This window comes from Mustela nigripes, chromosome 8, assembly GCF_022355385.1.
Source record: "Mustela nigripes isolate SB6536 chromosome 8, MUSNIG.SB6536, whole genome shotgun sequence".
Lineage (NCBI taxonomy): Eukaryota > Metazoa > Chordata > Mammalia > Carnivora > Mustelidae > Mustela > Mustela nigripes.
This window is the reverse complement of record NC_081564.1, coordinates 29,631,085-29,650,058: the sequence shown is the minus strand read 5'-3', so window position 1 is coordinate 29,650,058 and position 18,974 is coordinate 29,631,085. Positions and strand designations below refer to the sequence as shown.

Sequence of the window (18,974 nt, the reverse complement as noted above, 5' to 3'; positions counted from 1 at the left end):
TGGTGGGTGGTGGGAACTGGGGTGGGAGGACCACACTGGATAACACGTCTGGCGTTTGATTTTGTTTTAACTCTGCACCTGCATTATCTGTTACATTTTCAGAAAATGACTAATGCAGGTCGGGGAGCTGGGGTGGGGAAGATGCATGGCGGTGAGGGGAAGGAGCAGAGAAGGACACTTCAGGAACAGGCACCTGGGGAGAGGGGCCCCACCAGCCCTGACTCTGGCCACCACCCCAGCCCATTATGACCTCCCTGGCTGTGCCCAGGCCTTTGTGACAGGCACTCTTGAGGCGGACCTGTGAGCCATGACACCTAGAGGGCCCTCAATAAGAGGGTGGCAGGTCGGGCCAGGCTAGAGCCTGGACCTGGGGTAAGGAAGGGGTTACAGGGAGGTATGGAGGGGCCCAAAACCCTGGGCCCCTGTGGCCACTCCCACCCCCAGTGCCCCCAGCCGTCAGCTTCAAGCAGCCACGGAGGATGCCTGGATTCACCCTGCCAGGGCTTTGTAAGGTGGCCCTGCCTGGTGCCTCTCAGCTCCACTCACTCCATAGAGTCTGCCAGGCCTTTCCCACCTCCGGGGGCAGGGGGTGGGGGGCCCAGGGTCGGGGGTGAGGTACCTGGGAACTTTATGGCAAGCGAAGAGGGCGAGATGCAGCGACAGAGACCGAGAGACCCAGCGGGGGCAAGACAAGCACAAGTGGAGGCAAGGCTGGGGTGGGGATGGCCCCTGCACTCGGGGCGAGAGCAAGGGGCACCCAGGCAGGGGGGGTCCCCCAGCTCAGGGCCCAGACCTTGCCCTTGCCCACCCCTGCCAACGGGGTCAGGAACCCCGGCCTCGCCCAGGGCAGCCCCCTCCCCTCTCCAGAGCATGCCCCTGGATCCTGCAGAGCAGTCCTTCCTCCAGCTGGAGCAGGAAAACCAGAATCTGGTGAGTGAGGAGCCCCTGTGGAATCAGCCCAGGCTCAGAGCCCATCTGTGCAATGGGCTCGCAGCTGTTACAGCTACGACAAGCAGTCCCGTCTCTCTCTCTGCCCCCCCCCCCCCCCCCCCCCCAACCCCGCAGAAAAGACAGAACCAGGACCTGCGGGAGCAGCTGGGGGCCCTCCTGGGGCCAGGGCAGCAGTTCCTACCCCTGTGCACAGAGCACACGAGCTGCACAGCCCTGGCCTGGGTAAGTGCACGGCGGATGCCCAGCCATGGCAGGACGGAGGGCAGCTGTGACTCCATGCGCCACAGCCCCACCCCGGCTCTCAAGAAGTCCATGACCACAGGTGCTGCCCACGGCCTCGGGGCTGACCCCAGGGCTCTTCCACAGCCCCCCGAGCAGGCCAGTACCCGGCCCCTGGAGGACAGGGCACCCTTGCAGCTGCTTCGGCGCGAGCTGTGCCGGGGGGAGGAGTCCTTCGTGCAGCAGTCGCAGGTAGGTCCCTGGGAGCCAGGCCAGGGGAGGGCGCTCTCTGTGCAGCAGTCCTCAGTGGCTGGAGGAAGGAGCTGACACTGTTGGCCCTGCCTGTGCCCACACTGTGCCCCTCCCCAGAATGAGCTGCAGCAGATCCGACTATCCTTTGAGAGAAAGAAGATGGCCATTACCGAGGTGCCTGCCCGGTTGGGATGGAAGGGCCTCTGGGGAACCCAGCTGGTGGGACACATCTTGGAAGTGACTCTGCCCCTCTTCTCCCTCCAGGTGTGGGACGGCGTGGCCGAGGTGCACATGGCTCTGAACAACCAGGCTACAGGGCTCCTGGTAGGTCCCCAGAGGGTGACCCCTGAGGCTGAGGGGAACAGGGAGTAGGAAGAGGGTGCTGGGGCGTGGGGGAGCATTAAGAAGCAGGGGAATACAGCAGAGGAGTTGGGGTGAGAGGACCTGTTCTACCTCCTCTGCCCCCCCAGAACCTCAAGAAGGACATCCGGGGAGTACTAGACCAGATGGAGGACATTCAGCTGGAGATTCTGGGGTGATGTGCAGGGTCAGGGGCCTGGGGGGCCTAGCTGAACTGGGCAAGGGGCAGCAGGTGTCCTGACCGGGATGGGATGGCTCAACCCCGGACCCTTCCCCAGTTCCACCGAACCAGACCCAGGGGGTGGGGCAGGCTGGGGTTGGGGGTACACGTGGCCCTGACGGTGCACCCCTCCCCCCATCCAGGGAGCGGGCCCAGTGCCGCACCCAGGCCAGGAAGGAGCAGCAGATGGCATGCGTAGCGGTAAGCCCCACTGCCCACACTCCGGTCTCACCCTGGAGGCCCCTCTTATGGGAGGGGTTGTGGGCTTCAGTGAAGGCGGCCCCAGGGCAGGAGCCCCAGCAGAAGCCAGGTGACCAATTATCCCTGAGAGGTGGCTACAGGTCCCTGTCCTGAGTAAGAACTCCCAGCACAGGGAAACCGCCCTCCCCCGCCCCCAGCTCAGCCCCTGCTCCCCATCATGGGGTCAGGCTCTGACCCAGCCCCCCCTCTGCAGAAAGCAAGGCCGCAGCAGCTGGGATGTTCGGAGGGCCTCAAAGGCCAGCTCTGGTAGGTGGCTTCGTGAGTGCACGGCCGAGCCCAGTCCCTGGGGACCATCCCCGAGGGCACCCCCGCCCCCTGACCGCCGCCGCCCGCAGGCTGCTGGCCCTGAGGCTGCTGCTGGGCGCCCTACTGGCCTGCACCGCTGCCTACGTGTACGTGGTGGACCCCGCGCCTTTCGAGGGGCTGGTGCCTCCCCTGCTGAGCCGCGCCGCTGTCTGGAAGCTCCGGGCCCTGCTGGGCCCATTCCTGCGCCTGGAGGTGGACGACTTCCTGCCCTTCTAGGCCGGAGGCCCAGCGGCCCCAGCGAGGAGGAGGCCAAGTGGCCGGCGTGGCCCCAGGTGCCCAGCGGCCGCGCTGGCCCCTGCCCACGGCACTGCCGCGCACCGTCCCCGCCAGGAGCTGCGGAGAAGGGTAGAGGCGGGGTCTGTCCTGAGGGCTGGGCCTGCTGCTGGACATATAGTCGTGACACACACGGTGCGTGTGAGCTTGTTTCCATGGAAACGGGGGGGTGGCGCAGGCAGGAGGTTTTGCCGCCTTCTGAGGCCAGTCTCACACCAAGGTTTCCTCAGGGAGGGGCCTCTCCCTTAGGGACCGTATGCCCCATCCGCCTGCTGGCCAGGCAGCCCCTCCGCGGGAAGCCCCCAGCCCACCCCAGGCCACCAGGGAGGCCTCTGAGCAGAGGGTGTCATAGGACAGTCTCCACTGAAATTGAGGACCAGGGGTCCTCGGGCCTCATCCCTGGGGCCAGGCCCGATCAGCAGACCAGATCAGGTTCTCGGCCCTGAATCTGCTGACCCACCAACTTGGCAGCCCTTGCATAACCCTCCATCCCCATCTGGCCGACCACACCACCCCCTCCACACTCGACCGGCCACCAGTACCCCCCACCTCCCACTCCTGTCCCCTCCCCCAACCTAGGATCCCTGTCCAGTCCAGCCTCCTGGCATTGCCCCAAGGCTCGGAGGACAGGGGGACCACGTTGGTGAACAGAGCTGTGGAGGTAAACACCAAAAATTTTATTTAGGGCATTAAATTGGGGCGGGGGAAATACCTTTGAGAACAATAGAGAATAGCTCTGTGGCTCACTCATCCCCAAGTGGGAGAATTAGAGGCACCGCCCAGGCAGGAAAAGGGCCAGCCCAGAGTCCCGCCCTGCCCCCGGGGGCGTCCAGGCCCGGGCTGGCTGGCAGGGACTGCAGGGCATGGGGTAGCAGGGCCCTCTGAGCTCCCCCAGGTGCCGCATCTCGGAGTAAAAGAGTGAAGACAGCCGGGCAGGGCTGGGCAGAGCGGTCACCAGGAACACACTGGACTGGCAGGGTCTCCTCCCCGCCCTGGCAGGGTCTCCTCCCCGCCCTGGCAGGACCCGGATGGCTCACCAGGCCGGCGGCTCCAAGAGGTTAAGGCATCTGTTCATGTGCTGGGTGTGGGGAGGAGGGAGTGCAGCGACCTGCAGGGGCAACCTGAGACCCCCACCCCAGCCCAACCCGCAGAGGCCTGGGCTCCCTGGGGAGGAAGTGGCGTCTAAAGTGCTCGGTCAGGCAGGGGAGGGCGGTGTGCTGGTCCCAGCAGCTCCGGGGCCCCTGCCTGGGGAGTGGAACCCCATGCAGCAGGTGGGGACTTCCTGAGGTGGGTGGGCACAGGGTCACAAGCCCCAGCGGGCTGGGAGTCAGTCAAGGTGCGGCTGGTGGAGAGAGGACCCCCAGCCCCCGGCCCAGGGTCTGTGGCTGCCTGGCTTCCTGGGCTGTCCTCTCCGCCCCAGAACTGCCTACTTGGTGTCCCGCTCAGGCCCCGAGAGACTGGGGAAAAGGCTGGAGGCAGCTGAGTGCAGGCGGCACATAGTCCCTCGGGGGGGTACCCCAGCGGCCGGGCTCCAGGGGGCCCGCAGCGGTGGGCGGTCCTCGGGGAGGCCAAGGTGGCATAGGTGCAGGCCGGGGGGCACCCTGGGCTGGCCACGCCGGCCCCATCCACGGCTGCAGGTGCCAATCCGCCCCCTGGGGGCCGCAGCGTCCCATGAGAGAGAAGCAGAAAGGTGGAGGTCAGCATGGGGCAGAACTGCCCAGGGCAGGGTCCGAGGCCCAGCTAGCCTCCTGCATTGGGCCAGTCCCCGCCCCAGATCCTCCCAGTCTTTGCCCTGGCTGTCTCAGCCCTAAAGAGCCATGGATTCCCAGTGCCCCCACCCCCAACATCTGGCAGCAGGGCATTGGGGGCGGGGGGTAGGGGAGGCTCAGGTGGCCAAGAGCGTGAGTTCCAGTGAGTGCAGCTGCAGGAGGTGGCAATGGCCCCCACAGGGCCCTCCGCCGATGGGTGGCCCCCTAGGCACCCCCTACTCCATCTCCCCCAAAAGCTCTTGGGTTCCCAGGGGGTTCCAGGGGGTTCCCAGGGGGTCTTGAGGCGGCTGCAACCCCAACCTTTCTTCAAATGCGCTGTTAACCACCAGGGATGCCGCAGACCCACGGGAGCCTCATGCTTGTCAGCCAAAGACCCATCGGCCAGCCCCCACCTCCCAAGCTTCCAACTCCGCTTAAGTCAGTGAAAAAAAACCCACGAAGAATGCCCGTATGCCTGGCCAACGCCTCTCCCAGAGCCTGACCCACTCTGCTCCCCACCCCCGGAGCCCCTGCATTGCAGCAACAGCCCTGGCCTTGCTCAAGGAAAGGAGCGAAATGACTCTTTTTCTTTTTTTAATAAAATTATAGATATATAGATGTAGATATAAAAACATAAAACAGACACAACGCAAGCGGACGCTGCCGTGTGCTTACTCTCGGGTCCCTGGCGCCAGGCGGAACTCTGACCCACGCCCCCGTGGGCTTCCCACGAGGGCGCCGAGGCTCCCGCGGGGCCTGGACTTGGCATGTCTTGGGGTAGGGAATCTCCAGTTTGGCAGGGGAGAGGACTCCTGGTCTCATGGGCCCCCTGTGGCAGCGTCCAGCCTGTGCCTGCTCCCACCTGCCCCCCCAGTCGCCTCCCACAAGAGCATAAAGCAGAGGTTAAGGCTTCAATGAAAGCGAGTTTCCCGGCAGTGGGGGCAGCGGGGGCCCGAGCATTAACACATGGGACGTGGCATGGCAGCTCAGCGCACAGACAATGGGGACGCACCCACCAGCTGGGTGAGACAGGACACACGGAGCCAGGACCCCACCCACAGCTGGCTGTCTGTCTGTGCCTCGTCCACCTGTCTCTCAGAACCCAGAGCCATCCCCGAGCTGGATGCCTGTAGGCTGGGGCTGGACTCCCCGAAGAGGAACTGGCCTGGCCAAGCTACAAGCTTCCAGTGGGTCCCTGAAAGGCAACGAGTTAGGAGCAGACGGGTGGTGGGGCCCCGGTCCAGGGCGGCCAGGGACCCAGGACTCTCTGTCCATCTCTGGGCCACGGTGACCCTTCTGTGAGGGGAGTAGGTGGGGACCAGCCTGGGGATAGCCTCAGGGGCACGAGGGCAGCAGGTGTAGATATAACCCACACCCCCTGGCCATCCCCGCCTGTGGGAGCCAGGGCACTGGCACACAGATCCCACGGCCTGGCGGCCCCCACTGAGCCCTGTCAAGCAGATGGGCAGATGGACAGGCGGAGGAAGAGGGGTAGGCTTGTTGGAGGCGTGTTCTCTTCCGCTGACGTGTCCACACCAGGCCTGGGCCTCCTGGTCTCCCGGAGCAGAGCAGTCGGGAGGGGAGGGCAGCCGCTGGGGGTCCTGGTCCCCGGGGCTCCACGGCGGATGGATGGCAGTCAGTCCTCACACTGAGATCTCGTACGTGGTCCCACCCACGCCGGACACCTTCTTAACGAGCGTGTGCCGGGCAGGGCTGGCGGAGGGCCCCGGGGGGCCAGCGGCAGGCCCCAGGCGGGCCAGGCCAGGGGACTGCCCGTTAAGCTTACTTGGGGGGGTCTTCAGCTGAGGGTGGTCCCTGCATCAAAACAAGCACATACACGCGCACACACAGTGAACACGGGACCACGGCATGACAGAGGCCAGCAGAGGCAACGGGACAGATGATGCAGACACAGACAAAGCCCGGGGTGGCCCCTGCCTCTGAGCTCAGGAGGGCCCACCCAGAGGGTGGGTGGGGGTATACAGCCTGCAGAGAGGGGACTATGTTGCCACAGGACAGACAGATGTCAGAATGGCCATCAGCCCCCTCCCAGGTCTCTCAATCCCTCCCATTGGCACCAATCCCAGAGCCCTGCACTGTCCCAGTGCCCCAAGCTGAGGAGCCCAGGGGTGACTCTGGCTCCTTCCCTGCTCCCTCTTAGGAAAACAAGAGGCTGTCTTCCTGCCCTCCAGCCTGCCCAGTACTGGCCAACAGCATTTCTGACATCGCTGCCCAAACACTCACGAGGATGGGCTGCCCTCCTGTGGCTGCCATCCCACCTCACTGTCCAGCTGCCACCCACTGGGCCGGTTCCAGCCGCAGCAGGGGCCTCCTCACTGAGTCCATGCTCAAGGTGGCAGAGGAGACGCCCTGATGACAGCCACACACCCCAGGCGCTCAGCTCATTTACTTGGACCTGACCCTGTGAAGCAGCCATCCCTGCTTCCTATTACCCACCTGCCAGGAGCCTGGAACCAGCCTGCCCCTCTGGGCCTATTTCCCCATCCCCTTACTTCCTGCTCCCAGGCCATCATGTCCTGCTGCCGGATGATGTCCCCCAGACTCAGCCTCCTCGACCCACACTGTCTCCAGGGGAAGAAACCCCGGGGTCCCCCTGCCACTTGGTTGCACCAGCTGCAGGAGAATGTGCAGCCTTGGGGCTCAAGGTGCAAATCCTCCTCACCTGCTATCCTTGGATGTGTCAGGGCATCCTTGGAGCTGGGCAACCCTCACACAGTCTGGGCGGGAGCCTCTAAAGAGGATGAGCACCCCACTGCCCCCAGAGGCAACCACTGGCTTCCCAGATAGCCCCCGCATGCTCAGCTAAGATGTCCTACAGGCAGCCAGATACCTGGCCTGTGCCGGGAAGCCCCCCGCCCCCAGCACCCACCTCTGCACGGCCAGCGAGGGTGGTGACTCCGGGAGGTCCGTGTGGATGAAGGCGACAGCTTTGGGGCCTGCATAGGAGGGTGAGCGGGGAGTGCTGGGTGGGGAGGGCGGGCCCTGGCGCACCGGAGACCTGTGTGAGCCACTGCCAGGCCGAGGCCCGGGGGCATTGTTGTTGGCCAGGTCAGCCTGTAGGGAGGAGGAGGAGGTCCGCGGGGCCCGGCTCACGGCGCTGGACAGCGAGGACAGCGAAGTCTGCAGCGCAGGGTTGCGGGCACCACCGAAGCCGGGCCCCGCAACTAGGTCATCTCTGGAGCCGTAGCGCAGGGCCGGGCCACGGGGGCCCTCGGACAGCACGCTGGCCTGCTGCAGGCTGTAGGAGCTGGGCGCGTCATAGACGCCCGAGTCGCCGAAGAGCGAGTCTGCCTGGGAGCGCAGCAGCCGTTCCCGCTCTTCCCTGTCCTTGCGCTCCTGGATGGAGGCCATGATGGTCCGGGACAGGTTATCGTAGCGCACAGGTGAGGGCTCCCGCGGCCGGGGGCCCAGCACCGGGCTGAAGCTACGGGGCGGGGGCCGCGGTGGGTCACCCACCGCCCCTGGGTGCAAGTAGGGCGAGCGATAGCTGGCCACGCCGGCCGAGGGGTGGGCTGGGCATGTGTGGCCGCTGGGCGAGCCGGGGTTGAGCAGACTGTCGTAGGACAGGCTGCCGTTGCGGTTGGGCAGCGCGTGGGGGGCGAAGATGCTGCGGTGGGGTGTTGGGGGCCCGCCCTCAGAGCGCAGAGGCTGCAGGGCCACGTGGTCCCCAGCCCTCCGGCTGGCCGCCTTGAGGCTCAGGGAGCGCAGGGCACCCGAAAACGTGTCAGCAGCGCTGAGTGGCGGGGATGGGGGGTAGGTGGCGTGCAGGCCTCCGGACGTGTAGTCAGGAAGGTCCAGGCTGGGCTCTGACACAAAGTCCAGGCTGTGGATGCTGTCCTCTCCCAGCGTCAGGGAGTCGGGGCCAGTGACCTGTGGGGAGAGAGGGCACACATCTACTACGGCCCAGCCAGCAGGTGCTCTGTGCCCCACCCCTAGAGGCTACAATCTCAGTGACCCGTGTAACCGACAAGCTGCTCCCGGAAGGTCTCCATCCCCTAACCACCTCTTCCTTGCCCACCACAGAAGGAAGTGGGGACAGGGGAGAAAAGAGCACCCAAACGCTGCCTCCCCAGGGAAGGCTAGGCACCCTTCTCCTGCTCCTACTTCTCCACAGAAGAGGAGGGGGCTGTGGGGACAGCCTCGGGAGCTGGGCCTTGAGGAGATAAAATAACCACACAGAGGCCCAGAGCCCTCTCCCAGGCACGTCACAGCTGAGAACTGCAGTCATGGCCACGTAAGACCAGAGCTGGGTACTGCATCTACCCAGGGCAGGCCCCTCAGAGCCCACATGGGGCAGGGCCTCCTGGGGGACAGCCATAGCAACAGCGAGGAGGGGCCTCTCTGAGTCTCTGTGAAGCAAAGCAAGTAGGCACAGGCTTGGGCTGGGGATGAGAGCCTGCAGAACTCAAAACCCAGAGGGGATTTTGACAAATGTGTCCTCAGGGTCCTCAGGCCAGAATCCTTGTGGGACCCAGGACAATCCCATCAAGATGAGGCAGGCAAGGGCACCTAAAGCCTCCCATTCCCAAGAAGGGCTGATGGACACCCCTCCTGGGACAGGACCATGGCATGCTGGCCGAGGAGGCCCAAATTCCCTGCCTAGCCCAGAGATGCTGATGCTGGCTTGAGCAGGGCATCAGTCCTGGGGGGAGGCGACCGACCAGTCCAGGCATACTGGCCCAGTCACAGGCTCGCCTCTTAGATGGCCACGAAAGAGGGTGGGCAGCCTGGGAATGTTTGGGGTTCTGGATCATTCCTCAGGCTGTCCAGGGTTGCCAACTGCTCCGCAGTGATCTCAGAGTACTTATACAACTCAGAAAAAATAAATGTGCTTTCTTAAACAATCTCAAATTCTTCTGAAGCCTTCCCGTGGGCCTTACAGAGTGACTAATAGTGGAATTCCAGGCATCCTGGCACACACTGTCCCTGGGGGCAGCCGCCTACCAGGCCAGCGGGCAATGCTACCAGCCAAGGAGAAGGGGCCAGCCAGGACAGCCTGTGCCAGCCCTTCCTTCATGCCTAGCTGGAATTCCCACAGAGTGAGGTCCTGCTGGCGCCCACAAGGCTCTCTATGACCCTATGGCCCCAGGGACAGGGCCTCCTGGAGCAAGTCCTCCAGGAATGGGACCTAGGGGCTAAGGCCTCTGGGGACAGGGTCTCTAGGAGGGGGAGAGTAGGACTTCCTGGGGTGGGGCCAGGCCTCCTCACCTGATCACCAGGCCCGCAGAAGGGCGCCTTGGGACCCGAGGGAAAGGCAGGCCGGAACTTGTACATGGCAGGTGTCGGGGGGCTGGTCCTCTGCGCCGACAGGGCGCTCTCTGGGGAGATGGACCACGGTCAGGCTGGGGTCAGTCCATGTCCCTCCCTCTGTCTGGCCACCACCACCTCACCAGCACTGCTTGGGCGTGGGGTCTGCAGGTCACCTCCGAACGTGCCGGCCTCCGCCTTGGGGGGCAGTGGCGGCCCCAGGTCCAGCGGCTTCTCATCCAGCCGGTCCAGACTGCCCTTGGACTGGGAGGGGGCGTGGTCAGTGTTGGGTAGGGTGTGGGCCAAGGGTGGGGCATAATTGGGGATTCCTCCCTGAGCCCTGGGCCCTAGTCCCTTCTCCAGAATCTACCCAATTCCTCCCCCTTCCACTCCAGGCCCCTTCCAACAAAGCTGCTTCCTGCCTCCAAGGGTCTGCCCTTTACCCCACCCCCTACCTGACCCCAGGGCCCCCACCTTGCTGCGGCCCAGGCCAGACTTCAGCCCGTTGTCACTAAGCTTGACCTTGAGTGGGGCAGCTCGCTCCAGGAGCTCAGGCCGAAGGAAGGGCGGTTTCAGGCGAGCAGCCAGCGGCAGCCGGGGGGGCTCCACCACGTACCTGCGCCGGGGGTGGGGGCAGAGGGGTCAATGGCCAGACCAGGGTGACCGGGCCTGAACGCTCACCAAAGGCAAGGCTGGCCGCACCTGCCAGAGGCAGAGGTCAACCGGGCTGAGGGTCCACACCTGCCCACCCCAAACCCGGCAGAGGCCCCTTGACACCCCATCCAGGCCTCACCGGGGTGCCAGAGGGCTGCACAGCACGTGCTCCACATTCCCATAGCAGCCTCGGGTGAAGGGGTTCACGCCCCCGCGGAACTTGCCCGTCACCTGTGGATGTGGGACCCCTCAGCCAGCCTGGCCACCCAAGGTCCAGGACAAGGCTGACAGGGACAGGCAGGGATGGCTGGGGTTCCTCAGCCAACTAGCAATGGTGACCCACCCTCTGGGGATTCCCTGTCCCTCAGAGGGCAGGTTGGGCAGGGTCGGCAGGGTGCCCCCCACCCATTGCCCCCCGATGTTTCCTGCAGGAAAGCTGTCAAATTTCTGGGCCCTGAGTTACTGAGGGCTGCAACGTCCAGAGGTGGGAGTGAGTGGGGGAGGGGCAGCACAGGTGCAGCCCCATACTCCATGCACCACCCTGGGTCTCCTCCCCCTATGGAAGCTGAGGGAGCCAGCAGCCCTTCCCTGACACCCCCCAACATGGGCCTGGTGCAGCCCTGGCCCTCTTGGCTTGTAGGGGATGCCCCCTATGCCCATCGCTGCAGGGGCCCTCCTCGGGTCAGCACCTGCTCATTGGTGGTACGCCCCCGAGTGACCAGCACCACATGGAAGCCAGTGAGGCCGATGACAGGGATGAAGAAGAGGCCAGCCACACACATGACGGCCATGCTGGCCCGTTAAGGCCAATGGCCATAGGCGAAAACACGGAGCCGGTGCCCATGAACAAACCACTCCCACTGCCACCCAACTAGCAATGGTGACCCACCCTCTGGGGATTCCCCGGCAGTCACCCCATCCCCCCGAGGGCCAGCCAAGGATACGTGATGGTGGTGTGGGCAGCTCCCAGCCCCTCAGCGTGGTTCAGCACATAGACCAGGCCAAAGGCGACGACACCCACCATGTGTGCGCTGAGTGACAGCAGGAACAGGAAGAAGTATCGGTAATTGCGGCGCCCAATGCAGTTGTTGACCCAGGGGCAGTGGTGGTCAAAATCCTGAGCAGGAGCAGTGAGTCAGGGCACAGGGTGGGTGGGAGGGGAGGGACATGGCAGGGGGGCAGACAGGGTGGCGGGACGGTCACCTCTACGCAGTTGTCGCAGACGCTGCAGTGGGAGCAGCGAGGTGGGCGGTAGAAGTGGCAGGTTGCGCACCACTTCATTCGGACCTGGATGCCCCGCACGTCCACATTCTTGTACAGCGGGGCCCGGAAGTCGTCCTCCTTATCCTCGTCCTCATCCGCTGTGAGCCAGGGCCAGAGGAGGGTGGCAGGAAAGTGACTTCCCTGCCAGGAGAGTCCTTCCCGCATCTCTGCCAGCCCACCCACCAGGACCCACCCCTGAAAGGCTCTCACATGTCAGCCACTCACATTGTAGTGAAAGTGAGCAAATCACATGCCCTGGCACAGGGCCCTACCTCGGGGGAAGATGCCAGGGTCCATGAAGGTGGCCATGCTGAAGTTGGCCAGGACAAAGAGGAAGATGATGCCATTGTAGACAGGAACAGCTGGGGACACAGCTCGAGTCAACCACGGGCACCTGCGTTGGACAGCAGGGCAGAGTTCGGTCTGGGGGTGCAGCAGATGGGCGGGGATGGGGCGTGGGGACAGATGAACTAGGTAGGCATGGCTACACATAGGCAGGCTGGGCCATCAAAGGCCACCATCAGTTCTCAACGTGGCAGTCGGGGAGGCCACTGCCACCAAATCACCGCTAGGAGACCTCTGCCCATCAGCCTGCTGCTTCTCTCCTCAACAATTGGGGCGGGGCCCCTTGTGGCCTGTACATGGGCTGCCCACATGTGGACAATGACTCCAGCAACCGTCCAGGTGCGTATTAAGAATTCAACTCGCAGTTGAAGACACTGAGGCTCAGAGAGGCCTGTGGGCCCGGGCTCCCACATTTAGGAGGGGTGGCAGACTGGAGGCAGGAGTCCAGGATGAAAAATGAGCCCAGTCCACCTGGCTGCTAGGACAGACAGAAGCAGCCCCGGTCCTCAGGCAGACCTGTCCCCAGCCCAGCAGGGCCTCCTTGCCAGGGAAAATCTGGGACGAGCGGAGCTCCAATTCTCAGTCAGGAAATGCATGGTGGGTGGCACCCCTGTTTTTTCCCTGAGGCGTGAAGTCTCAGGGTCTGGGCCACTGGGCATATCCGCATCAAGCCAGCCCCTTCTTTCTAGTTTGTCATCTTACTATCCATCTGACAATGGGGAACACCCAGAGACTCTAGAAAAGCATGATACCCCCCGCCATCTTTTACTACCCCCGCACCCATGGCTCAAGGCTGCGCCTTCTTCTAAGAAGCCTTCCCAGATTCCTGGCACCCTACAAGGATCTCACACACCTCCCCGATGGGTGCTCTGCCAGACGCTGTCCTCTTCTGCCCTCTAGGGACCAGACCAGAGCCCTCTCTGGAGATCTACCAGTCCTTGGGCACATAACCTGTGGCCCCATGTCCCAACCCTGCAGCGGGTCCCTGAGTCCAACCACTTGGCTCTCACAAAGTTCCTCTGGCCTCAGGCTCCTGATGGCTCCTGGCTGCTTTGACAAATGGGAGGCTCCTGGCGGGCTGTTTCCCTCCCCATACCTAGCCCCTCTGTGGAACTGGATGGCCAGGGAGATCCCCTGCAGTAGCCCTGACTGAGAGAACAGGGCATCGTGGCCTCTAGCAGGGTGAGTAGAACCCATGGCCCTGCCCACCGCCCCAGCGCACGCTGGCCACGCTGGTGTGCCCACGCCTGCCTTGGCCAGGAGCCAGCCCCGCCACCCCAGCAACCACCTCCATGGCAGCAGAACTTCGCTATTTTTAGTGGAAAGCGAGAGGCTATTTAAAGATTCCACTTCCCACGGCAGCAGGCGCAGCGGGCCGGGAGCCGCAAGTTACCCCTTCCTTTTCTCCAGGACCTGCTGTGGAGGTGGACGTGCTCCCTGAGGACATGGGTTCCCTCTGCAGGGAGGGCCTTCCTCCACTACCCCCTGCCCGGGCAGTCCTGAGTGCCCACTAGTCAATGCCCTCTACATTCCCCAGCCCCGCGAGCTAAAGCATGGCACACAGACGGCGCTCAATGTATGTCCTGGTCTCTGACCCAATCCCATTCAGCAAGGTGACAGCAGACCCTGGAGGCCTGGTCTGCCTGGCAAGTTGGGGTGGGGGACAAAAGCCAAAATGCCAGTGGGGACAGGCTCTCCAGGCAAGCAGGAGCTGTCAGCTCCGGAGAACCAGGAGGCCGGGAGAAGCGGGGGCCCCACTCAGGTGGGGCAAGCCAGCTCCCCATGGTGCCTTCTGGGAGGGGCTAGCTGTGCGATCTGCACAAAACGAAAATGCAGGCCTGGTGTTTAAAAAGTGTCAAGAATGCCAAGGCCAGGACAGCAGAGCACTAAAGGCAAGGGTCAGCTATCATGCACGTGCAGGGCCCGTGCCAGTGGGGCCAGCCCGCCTCTGAGGAGGAAGGGACAGGGAGGTCCTGAGGTGCTCTGGGGCTAGCAGACGTGCACACATGAGCTGCAGCAGGTGGGTGCTGCATGGCTGGCACAAGGACACGGTGCAGGCTTGGTGGGGGGCTGCGGGAGAGACATGGGGACAGTCAAAGGCTCCATCCCCACCATCCGGGTTTTGCCGGTGGATACCAGGAGCCTGTTGCCCAGCTGCCCAGTGCAGTGAACCACAGAATCCTCCCTTCCAGCTGTAGGGAATGGGTGCTTCCGCTTTCCTATTTTAGAGACAAGGAGTGGGTATGGGACAGTTTGTCACATACCTAGACCTCGGTGTGAGAATACATCAGGGCTGGGATTCAAACTTTCATACAGGCAGGCGGAGGACTGAACCCCACGGGCAGCCCCCACACCCGCACTGGCCAGAGTCTCCCCTGGCCCAGGTGGCCCATACTGCTTTGTCCTCCCTGAGCCTCAATGAACACCTACTCCCACCCTGGCTGGACAGGCTGGACAGCTGCCCCGAACAAGATGCCTAGGGTGACACCTGGAGAGCAACAGGGCCACATTTAGGAATCTGATACATGACAGGACAACATCTGCACTGAAGTGTAGGTGGCCTCTGTCCACTATGGGCGCCACCCCTCTGTGTGCCTGGGCCACACACAGGAGGGAGAGGGGGCGGGGGCCTTAGCTGATGCTAGGCAGGCTTGTGGCTGGGGGGGTGCAGGCCTCTGTCAGGGATCTGAGCCACTGCCCCATCCACCCCCATCACCAGGCCCCAGGCTCGACTCTGACCCAGGATCGGGACCTCCCGGGCATTCCTGACCCCTCATCCTCCCTCAGGAGGCCTCTACACCCAGGCCACGCCAGGAGGGTCCAGGTCTGGGTCAGGCCAAATGAGAACTGGCTCCCCGGCCAGAGCCAACAGGCACATGCACAGACATGTGTCCCCACAAGCAGGGAGGGACACATGCACATGCACATGTGCGATGCACACAAAGACACACAAATACACTCCCGGACACACATGTGTGAACACATGCCAGTGGATATACACATATACAGACACATGTACACACACGACCACATCCAAAAGGCACGTGAACATGAGCTTACACCATGTGTTGACAAGCGAGACACATGTGCATAAATGTTTGTGAGAACAGACCTGCCCGACACACAAACACACGGCCGCAGAGACACACCTGTGCCCTCGTTCATGTACACACACACTCATATGCACATGCGAACACACACAGATGCAGAAATGCCATGCCCTTCCTCAAACCGACCCCCTGTCTACACGCTCTGTCTCCCTGCGGACCAGGCAAGCGGGAGGACGCGTGAGGACGTGCAAGCTCCGTGGGCAAGGCCTGGCAGGCAGAAGTGCTCAGGCCACCTTGAGTCTGTCCTAGGCTCCAAGAGGGGCCCCTCCGCCCACAGGGACAACATTCCACTCCCACCCAGGGGCTGGTGTGCTCCAGGCCGGGGCTGGCCATCCCTGCAGCCACCCTGTGGGGCCCTGGGGCGGGCCTGGTGGGGGGGGGGGGGGCTGGCCCAGCTCTGGGGCTAGAAGCCCTCCTCCCAATCCAGCCCCCACCTTCTGAGTGTTAGGGCCACACACCACTGCCATGGGCCCCACCCAGATAGAGGCCCCAAGTCCGCCTAGCCCGGCGGGGAGACACCACCCAGTGGGGGTGGGGGGTTCCACAGGGCCAGTATGCGCGCCACAGCTAAATGTGGAATGGAAAATTTTAACTCAGACGTTTTCATTTAAATCGGGTTCTTCATTAATACTGTTTGTGTTTAAGAGTGATGCACATGCGCAGGGGCACCTGGGCCCAGAGGGTCTGTGGCCACTCTACCCTGGCCAGGCTAGGCAGGGGCCTCTGTCCTCCTGCACCCATCCAATTCCTGCAGGCACCTAAGAGATGAGGCAACTGAGGCTCAGGTGGCCAAAGATACGGTAGGCCACAGGCAGTGAGGCCTGGCAGGGGGCCCACGCCGAGTTTCCTTCCTTCCCGTGTGGCCCCTGCCAGGGGCTCTGTCCACCTGGGCCTGTCCCTCCACCATCCCATGCTGGGTGTTCCAGCCTGCCTGGGCCTCTGGGCATGGGGAGGGCTCAGGCCCATCCTGGGGAGAGACAGTGACATCCCAGAAGTCAGCCCCCTGGTCCTACACAGAGACAAGATGGCCCAGCCTGGCCCCCGGGATTGGTAACCCAAAAGCAGCCCTAGCTTTCTGATGTTTCCAGACTCCCTGTCATTCTCCAAAGTGGCTCTGGGAGGAGGAAGGGTCTAAGGCAGAGACCTGGCCTGGGGGCTCTTGGAAACCCACACAGCACCTGACCCAGCCTGGCACTGAGACACAGTATGAAGGGCTTCTGGGGCCCCAAAAGGAGCAACTCAGGTTTACTGAGCAGAGAAGGGACCTGGGGCCACGCAGCATCCAATCAAGTTCAAGGGGTAAAAGCAGAGAAGAGAGAAGCCAGTGGAAACCCCAAGGGCAAGGTGGAGAAAACACAGGAGTGGCCTGCTCTCTCCTCCCTACGTGTCTAAGTCTGCAGCAGGCCTGGACCCAGAGAAAGGGTAAAAGTGTGACTGCTAGGGTGACCAGAGACCTATCCCAAGGAGGCAACCACTGGGACCCCTGCTTGCCTGGAATTCGGCACACTGTGAGTGGTGTCAGTAGTCCTGGTTCGCCCCGCAGAACCCCTTTTCAGGAACCCAGTTGCTTTGGAGGACCCCGGTGGAGCTAGGGTTAGGGTAGGCCAGGGAACCCAGTGGCCTTTTGGCCCAGGGATTGTGGCCTCCGTGGCTGAGGGGAGCCCTGTCCTAATGATGACCAAGGCTCCATTGACTAGAGGATGCCTGCACCTGGCCCCCAGCTGGTGCCCCTGCACCCTCAGCTTGCTGCAGAGGCACATGCCACCATCTCTCAGGTACAGTGGGTCACACATAAGGCAGGACACAGGGAAAGGCCTGCAGCGCCCTGAGCCAACCCTGCCCCTCTCTTGGCTGGTGTCCCTGAACCCAGAACCCCCCAGCTCTGAGGAGGAAGAAAGAACTTGGCAGGGTGCAGGAGCATCAGTGCCCACATCTTGAGATGTTTCAAGTTCATAGGACAGCCATGTAAGGGCCTTGTGCAATCACAGCCAAGGGCTTATAACAAGCACACTACCTCGGGACTCAGGTGAGCCTAAGAGGAGAGGAGAGGAAACAGGCAGGCTCTCTGGAGCAGGGTTGGTTTCAGTTTCTTGAAAGATTTATTTCCCTGCATTTCACAAGTTTTTGAAAGAGAACACATATTACTTTTAATGTCAGGGAGGGAAACACTGAATTACACTTTGGAAGTGAGAAATAGGACCAGCAAGTGGAGGCCAGGCTACCAAGAAGCACACCTGAGGCCAGGTGTCGGGGACCCCAGGGCCAGGACTGGGCCAGGTCCCACCTCTCCAGAAGACCCTACACTCGCTGCCCACCTGCCTCTCTCCTCTCTGCCCCACAGCCAACAGCATCTGAGTAACAAGAACATGCCTACTTGCCAAAGCCAGAAATAAGCCCGTCCACACAGGCCTTTTTTAAACCCGCTTTTGGCAGCCTGTGCGCCCACCCAGCCCCGCCCTCCAGGTAGGGAGCTCTTGAGCCTCCATGGGTACCCAGTGCAGGCTCGCCGTCCTCATAACTGCTACCCTCACTCTCGCTAAGGCAAAGCAAGGGTGCCAAGCCAGCTCTTGCTCCCCTCGACCCCAGGCTCATTCACCCTCGGGCTGACCTGCCTCGGAACAGAGGCCCCCATGGACTACAGCCATTGGTGACACCTCAGTTTCCCGGGAAGGCTTGAGCAGTCCTTGCTGTAGTCACCTGGGCTGTTTCTCAGCATGGGACTCGGGGAAGCGGGTGGTCCCAGATCTGCATGTCTGGAGCCTGAAACTCCCACCCCTCCTTGTACTGAGGGAGCCCTTTTGGCGGGGGGGGGGGGGGGGGCTGCCCCACAGCCATGGTGTTGTCAGCAGGCTTATGTGTGAGCCAGCCTGTCTCAGATGAAGTTCTGAGGCCCTGCCTGCCTTCTGCCTCAAGGGTCCCAGTGCCCAATATGGCCCGTGTCCCTGGGTGTGGCCTGGCCTGGGCCCTGCAGCTGCGACCCCGAGCCTTCCTGAGAAGGTCAAGGGAGGGTGGAGGGCACTGCCAGGCCAGCATCAAGGGTGGCTTTCGGACAGGCACGTGGCAGCCTGGCCAAGCCACACCTACGCGGGAACAACTTGGCTCTGGCCCTGGACTGGACAACCAGGAGTGGACCCAAGAGCCACCCACAGCTCCTTGTTGGAGGGGCTGGTGGCTCTCAGCAGCCTATATCCCCCTCTCATGCAGCTTGTGGAAAGGGGAGGGCTGCAGCCACACCCTGGGCAGCCACTGCACACACTCCCCTGTTTGGGCCCAGCAACTGACACCCAGGGCCTGGCACAATCATGAGGTGCCAGCCAGGCACTCGTGTCCCCACACAGAACTCACCTGTCCCTGGTGCCCCTGTATAGGCACACTCACTGTTTCTGCCTCAGCCCAGGTCGGGGTGGGGAGCTCACATCACCCACAGCCCAGCCCTGGTGCCAGCCCTGTCTTGCCCAGCCCTCCTGGCCCCTGGCCCCCTGCCCTGCCCAGCCCGCGGGCCTTGTCCCCCCAGGCCTGCCAACTGCATCCCCCGCTGTACCGGCCCCTGCCCCTTTTGGCCCGTCTGCGGCCGCCTGTGCACCCCTCCGGTGACGCGGGGGACTCACGTGAACACGAAGAACAGGGTGCTGGAGCCGACCAGCAGCGCGGCGGCCGTAGCCACCGGGATGTACTTGGCGGGTTTGAGGCGCGTCCCGGGGCTGCGGGGCATCCTGGGCGCCGCGCCGCCGCATCCCTCCCCGG

At 63.2% G+C, this 18,974-nt stretch overlaps 2 protein-coding genes across 6 annotated transcripts; one reads left to right on the top strand and one right to left on the bottom strand.

The window, feature by feature from the left end:
* The first annotated feature begins 396 nt into the window (after window positions 1-396).
* Window positions 397-2,822, top strand: CCDC188 (coiled-coil domain containing 188). Its single transcript, XM_059410009.1, has 9 exons — window positions 397-930; window positions 1,066-1,173; window positions 1,318-1,422; window positions 1,540-1,596; window positions 1,687-1,746; window positions 1,893-1,957; window positions 2,146-2,203; window positions 2,457-2,509; window positions 2,599-2,822. The coding sequence occupies exons 1-9, from the start codon at window positions 397-399 to the stop codon at window positions 2,783-2,785; spliced, it is 1,227 nt and encodes a 408-aa protein (XP_059265992.1). The 3' UTR covers window positions 2,786-2,822.
* A 702-nt stretch (window positions 2,823-3,524) lies between these two features.
* Window positions 3,525-18,968, bottom strand: ZDHHC8 (zinc finger DHHC-type palmitoyltransferase 8). Of its 5 annotated transcripts, none has more exons than XM_059409115.1 (11): window positions 18,839-18,968; window positions 12,048-12,169; window positions 11,716-11,873; window positions 11,457-11,629; window positions 11,202-11,304; window positions 10,652-10,743; window positions 10,333-10,474; window positions 10,035-10,122; window positions 9,820-9,929; window positions 7,481-8,481; window positions 3,526-4,494 (listed from the first exon to the last, which is right to left on the bottom strand). In XM_059409115.1, the coding sequence occupies exons 1-11, from the start codon at window positions 18,940-18,942 to the stop codon at window positions 4,269-4,271; spliced, it is 2,319 nt and encodes a 772-aa protein (XP_059265098.1). In that variant the 5' UTR covers window positions 18,943-18,968; the 3' UTR covers window positions 3,526-4,268. The 5 variants fall into 5 exon arrangements, with proteins under 5 accessions (XP_059265101.1, XP_059265098.1, XP_059265100.1 ...); XM_059409114.1 differs by having other exon boundaries at window positions 3,527-4,494; window positions 10,002-10,122; XM_059409116.1 differs by lacking the exon at window positions 3,526-4,494 and adding an exon at window positions 5,168-6,405 and having other exon boundaries at window positions 10,002-10,122.
* Window positions 18,969-18,974: the final 6 nt, after the last annotated feature.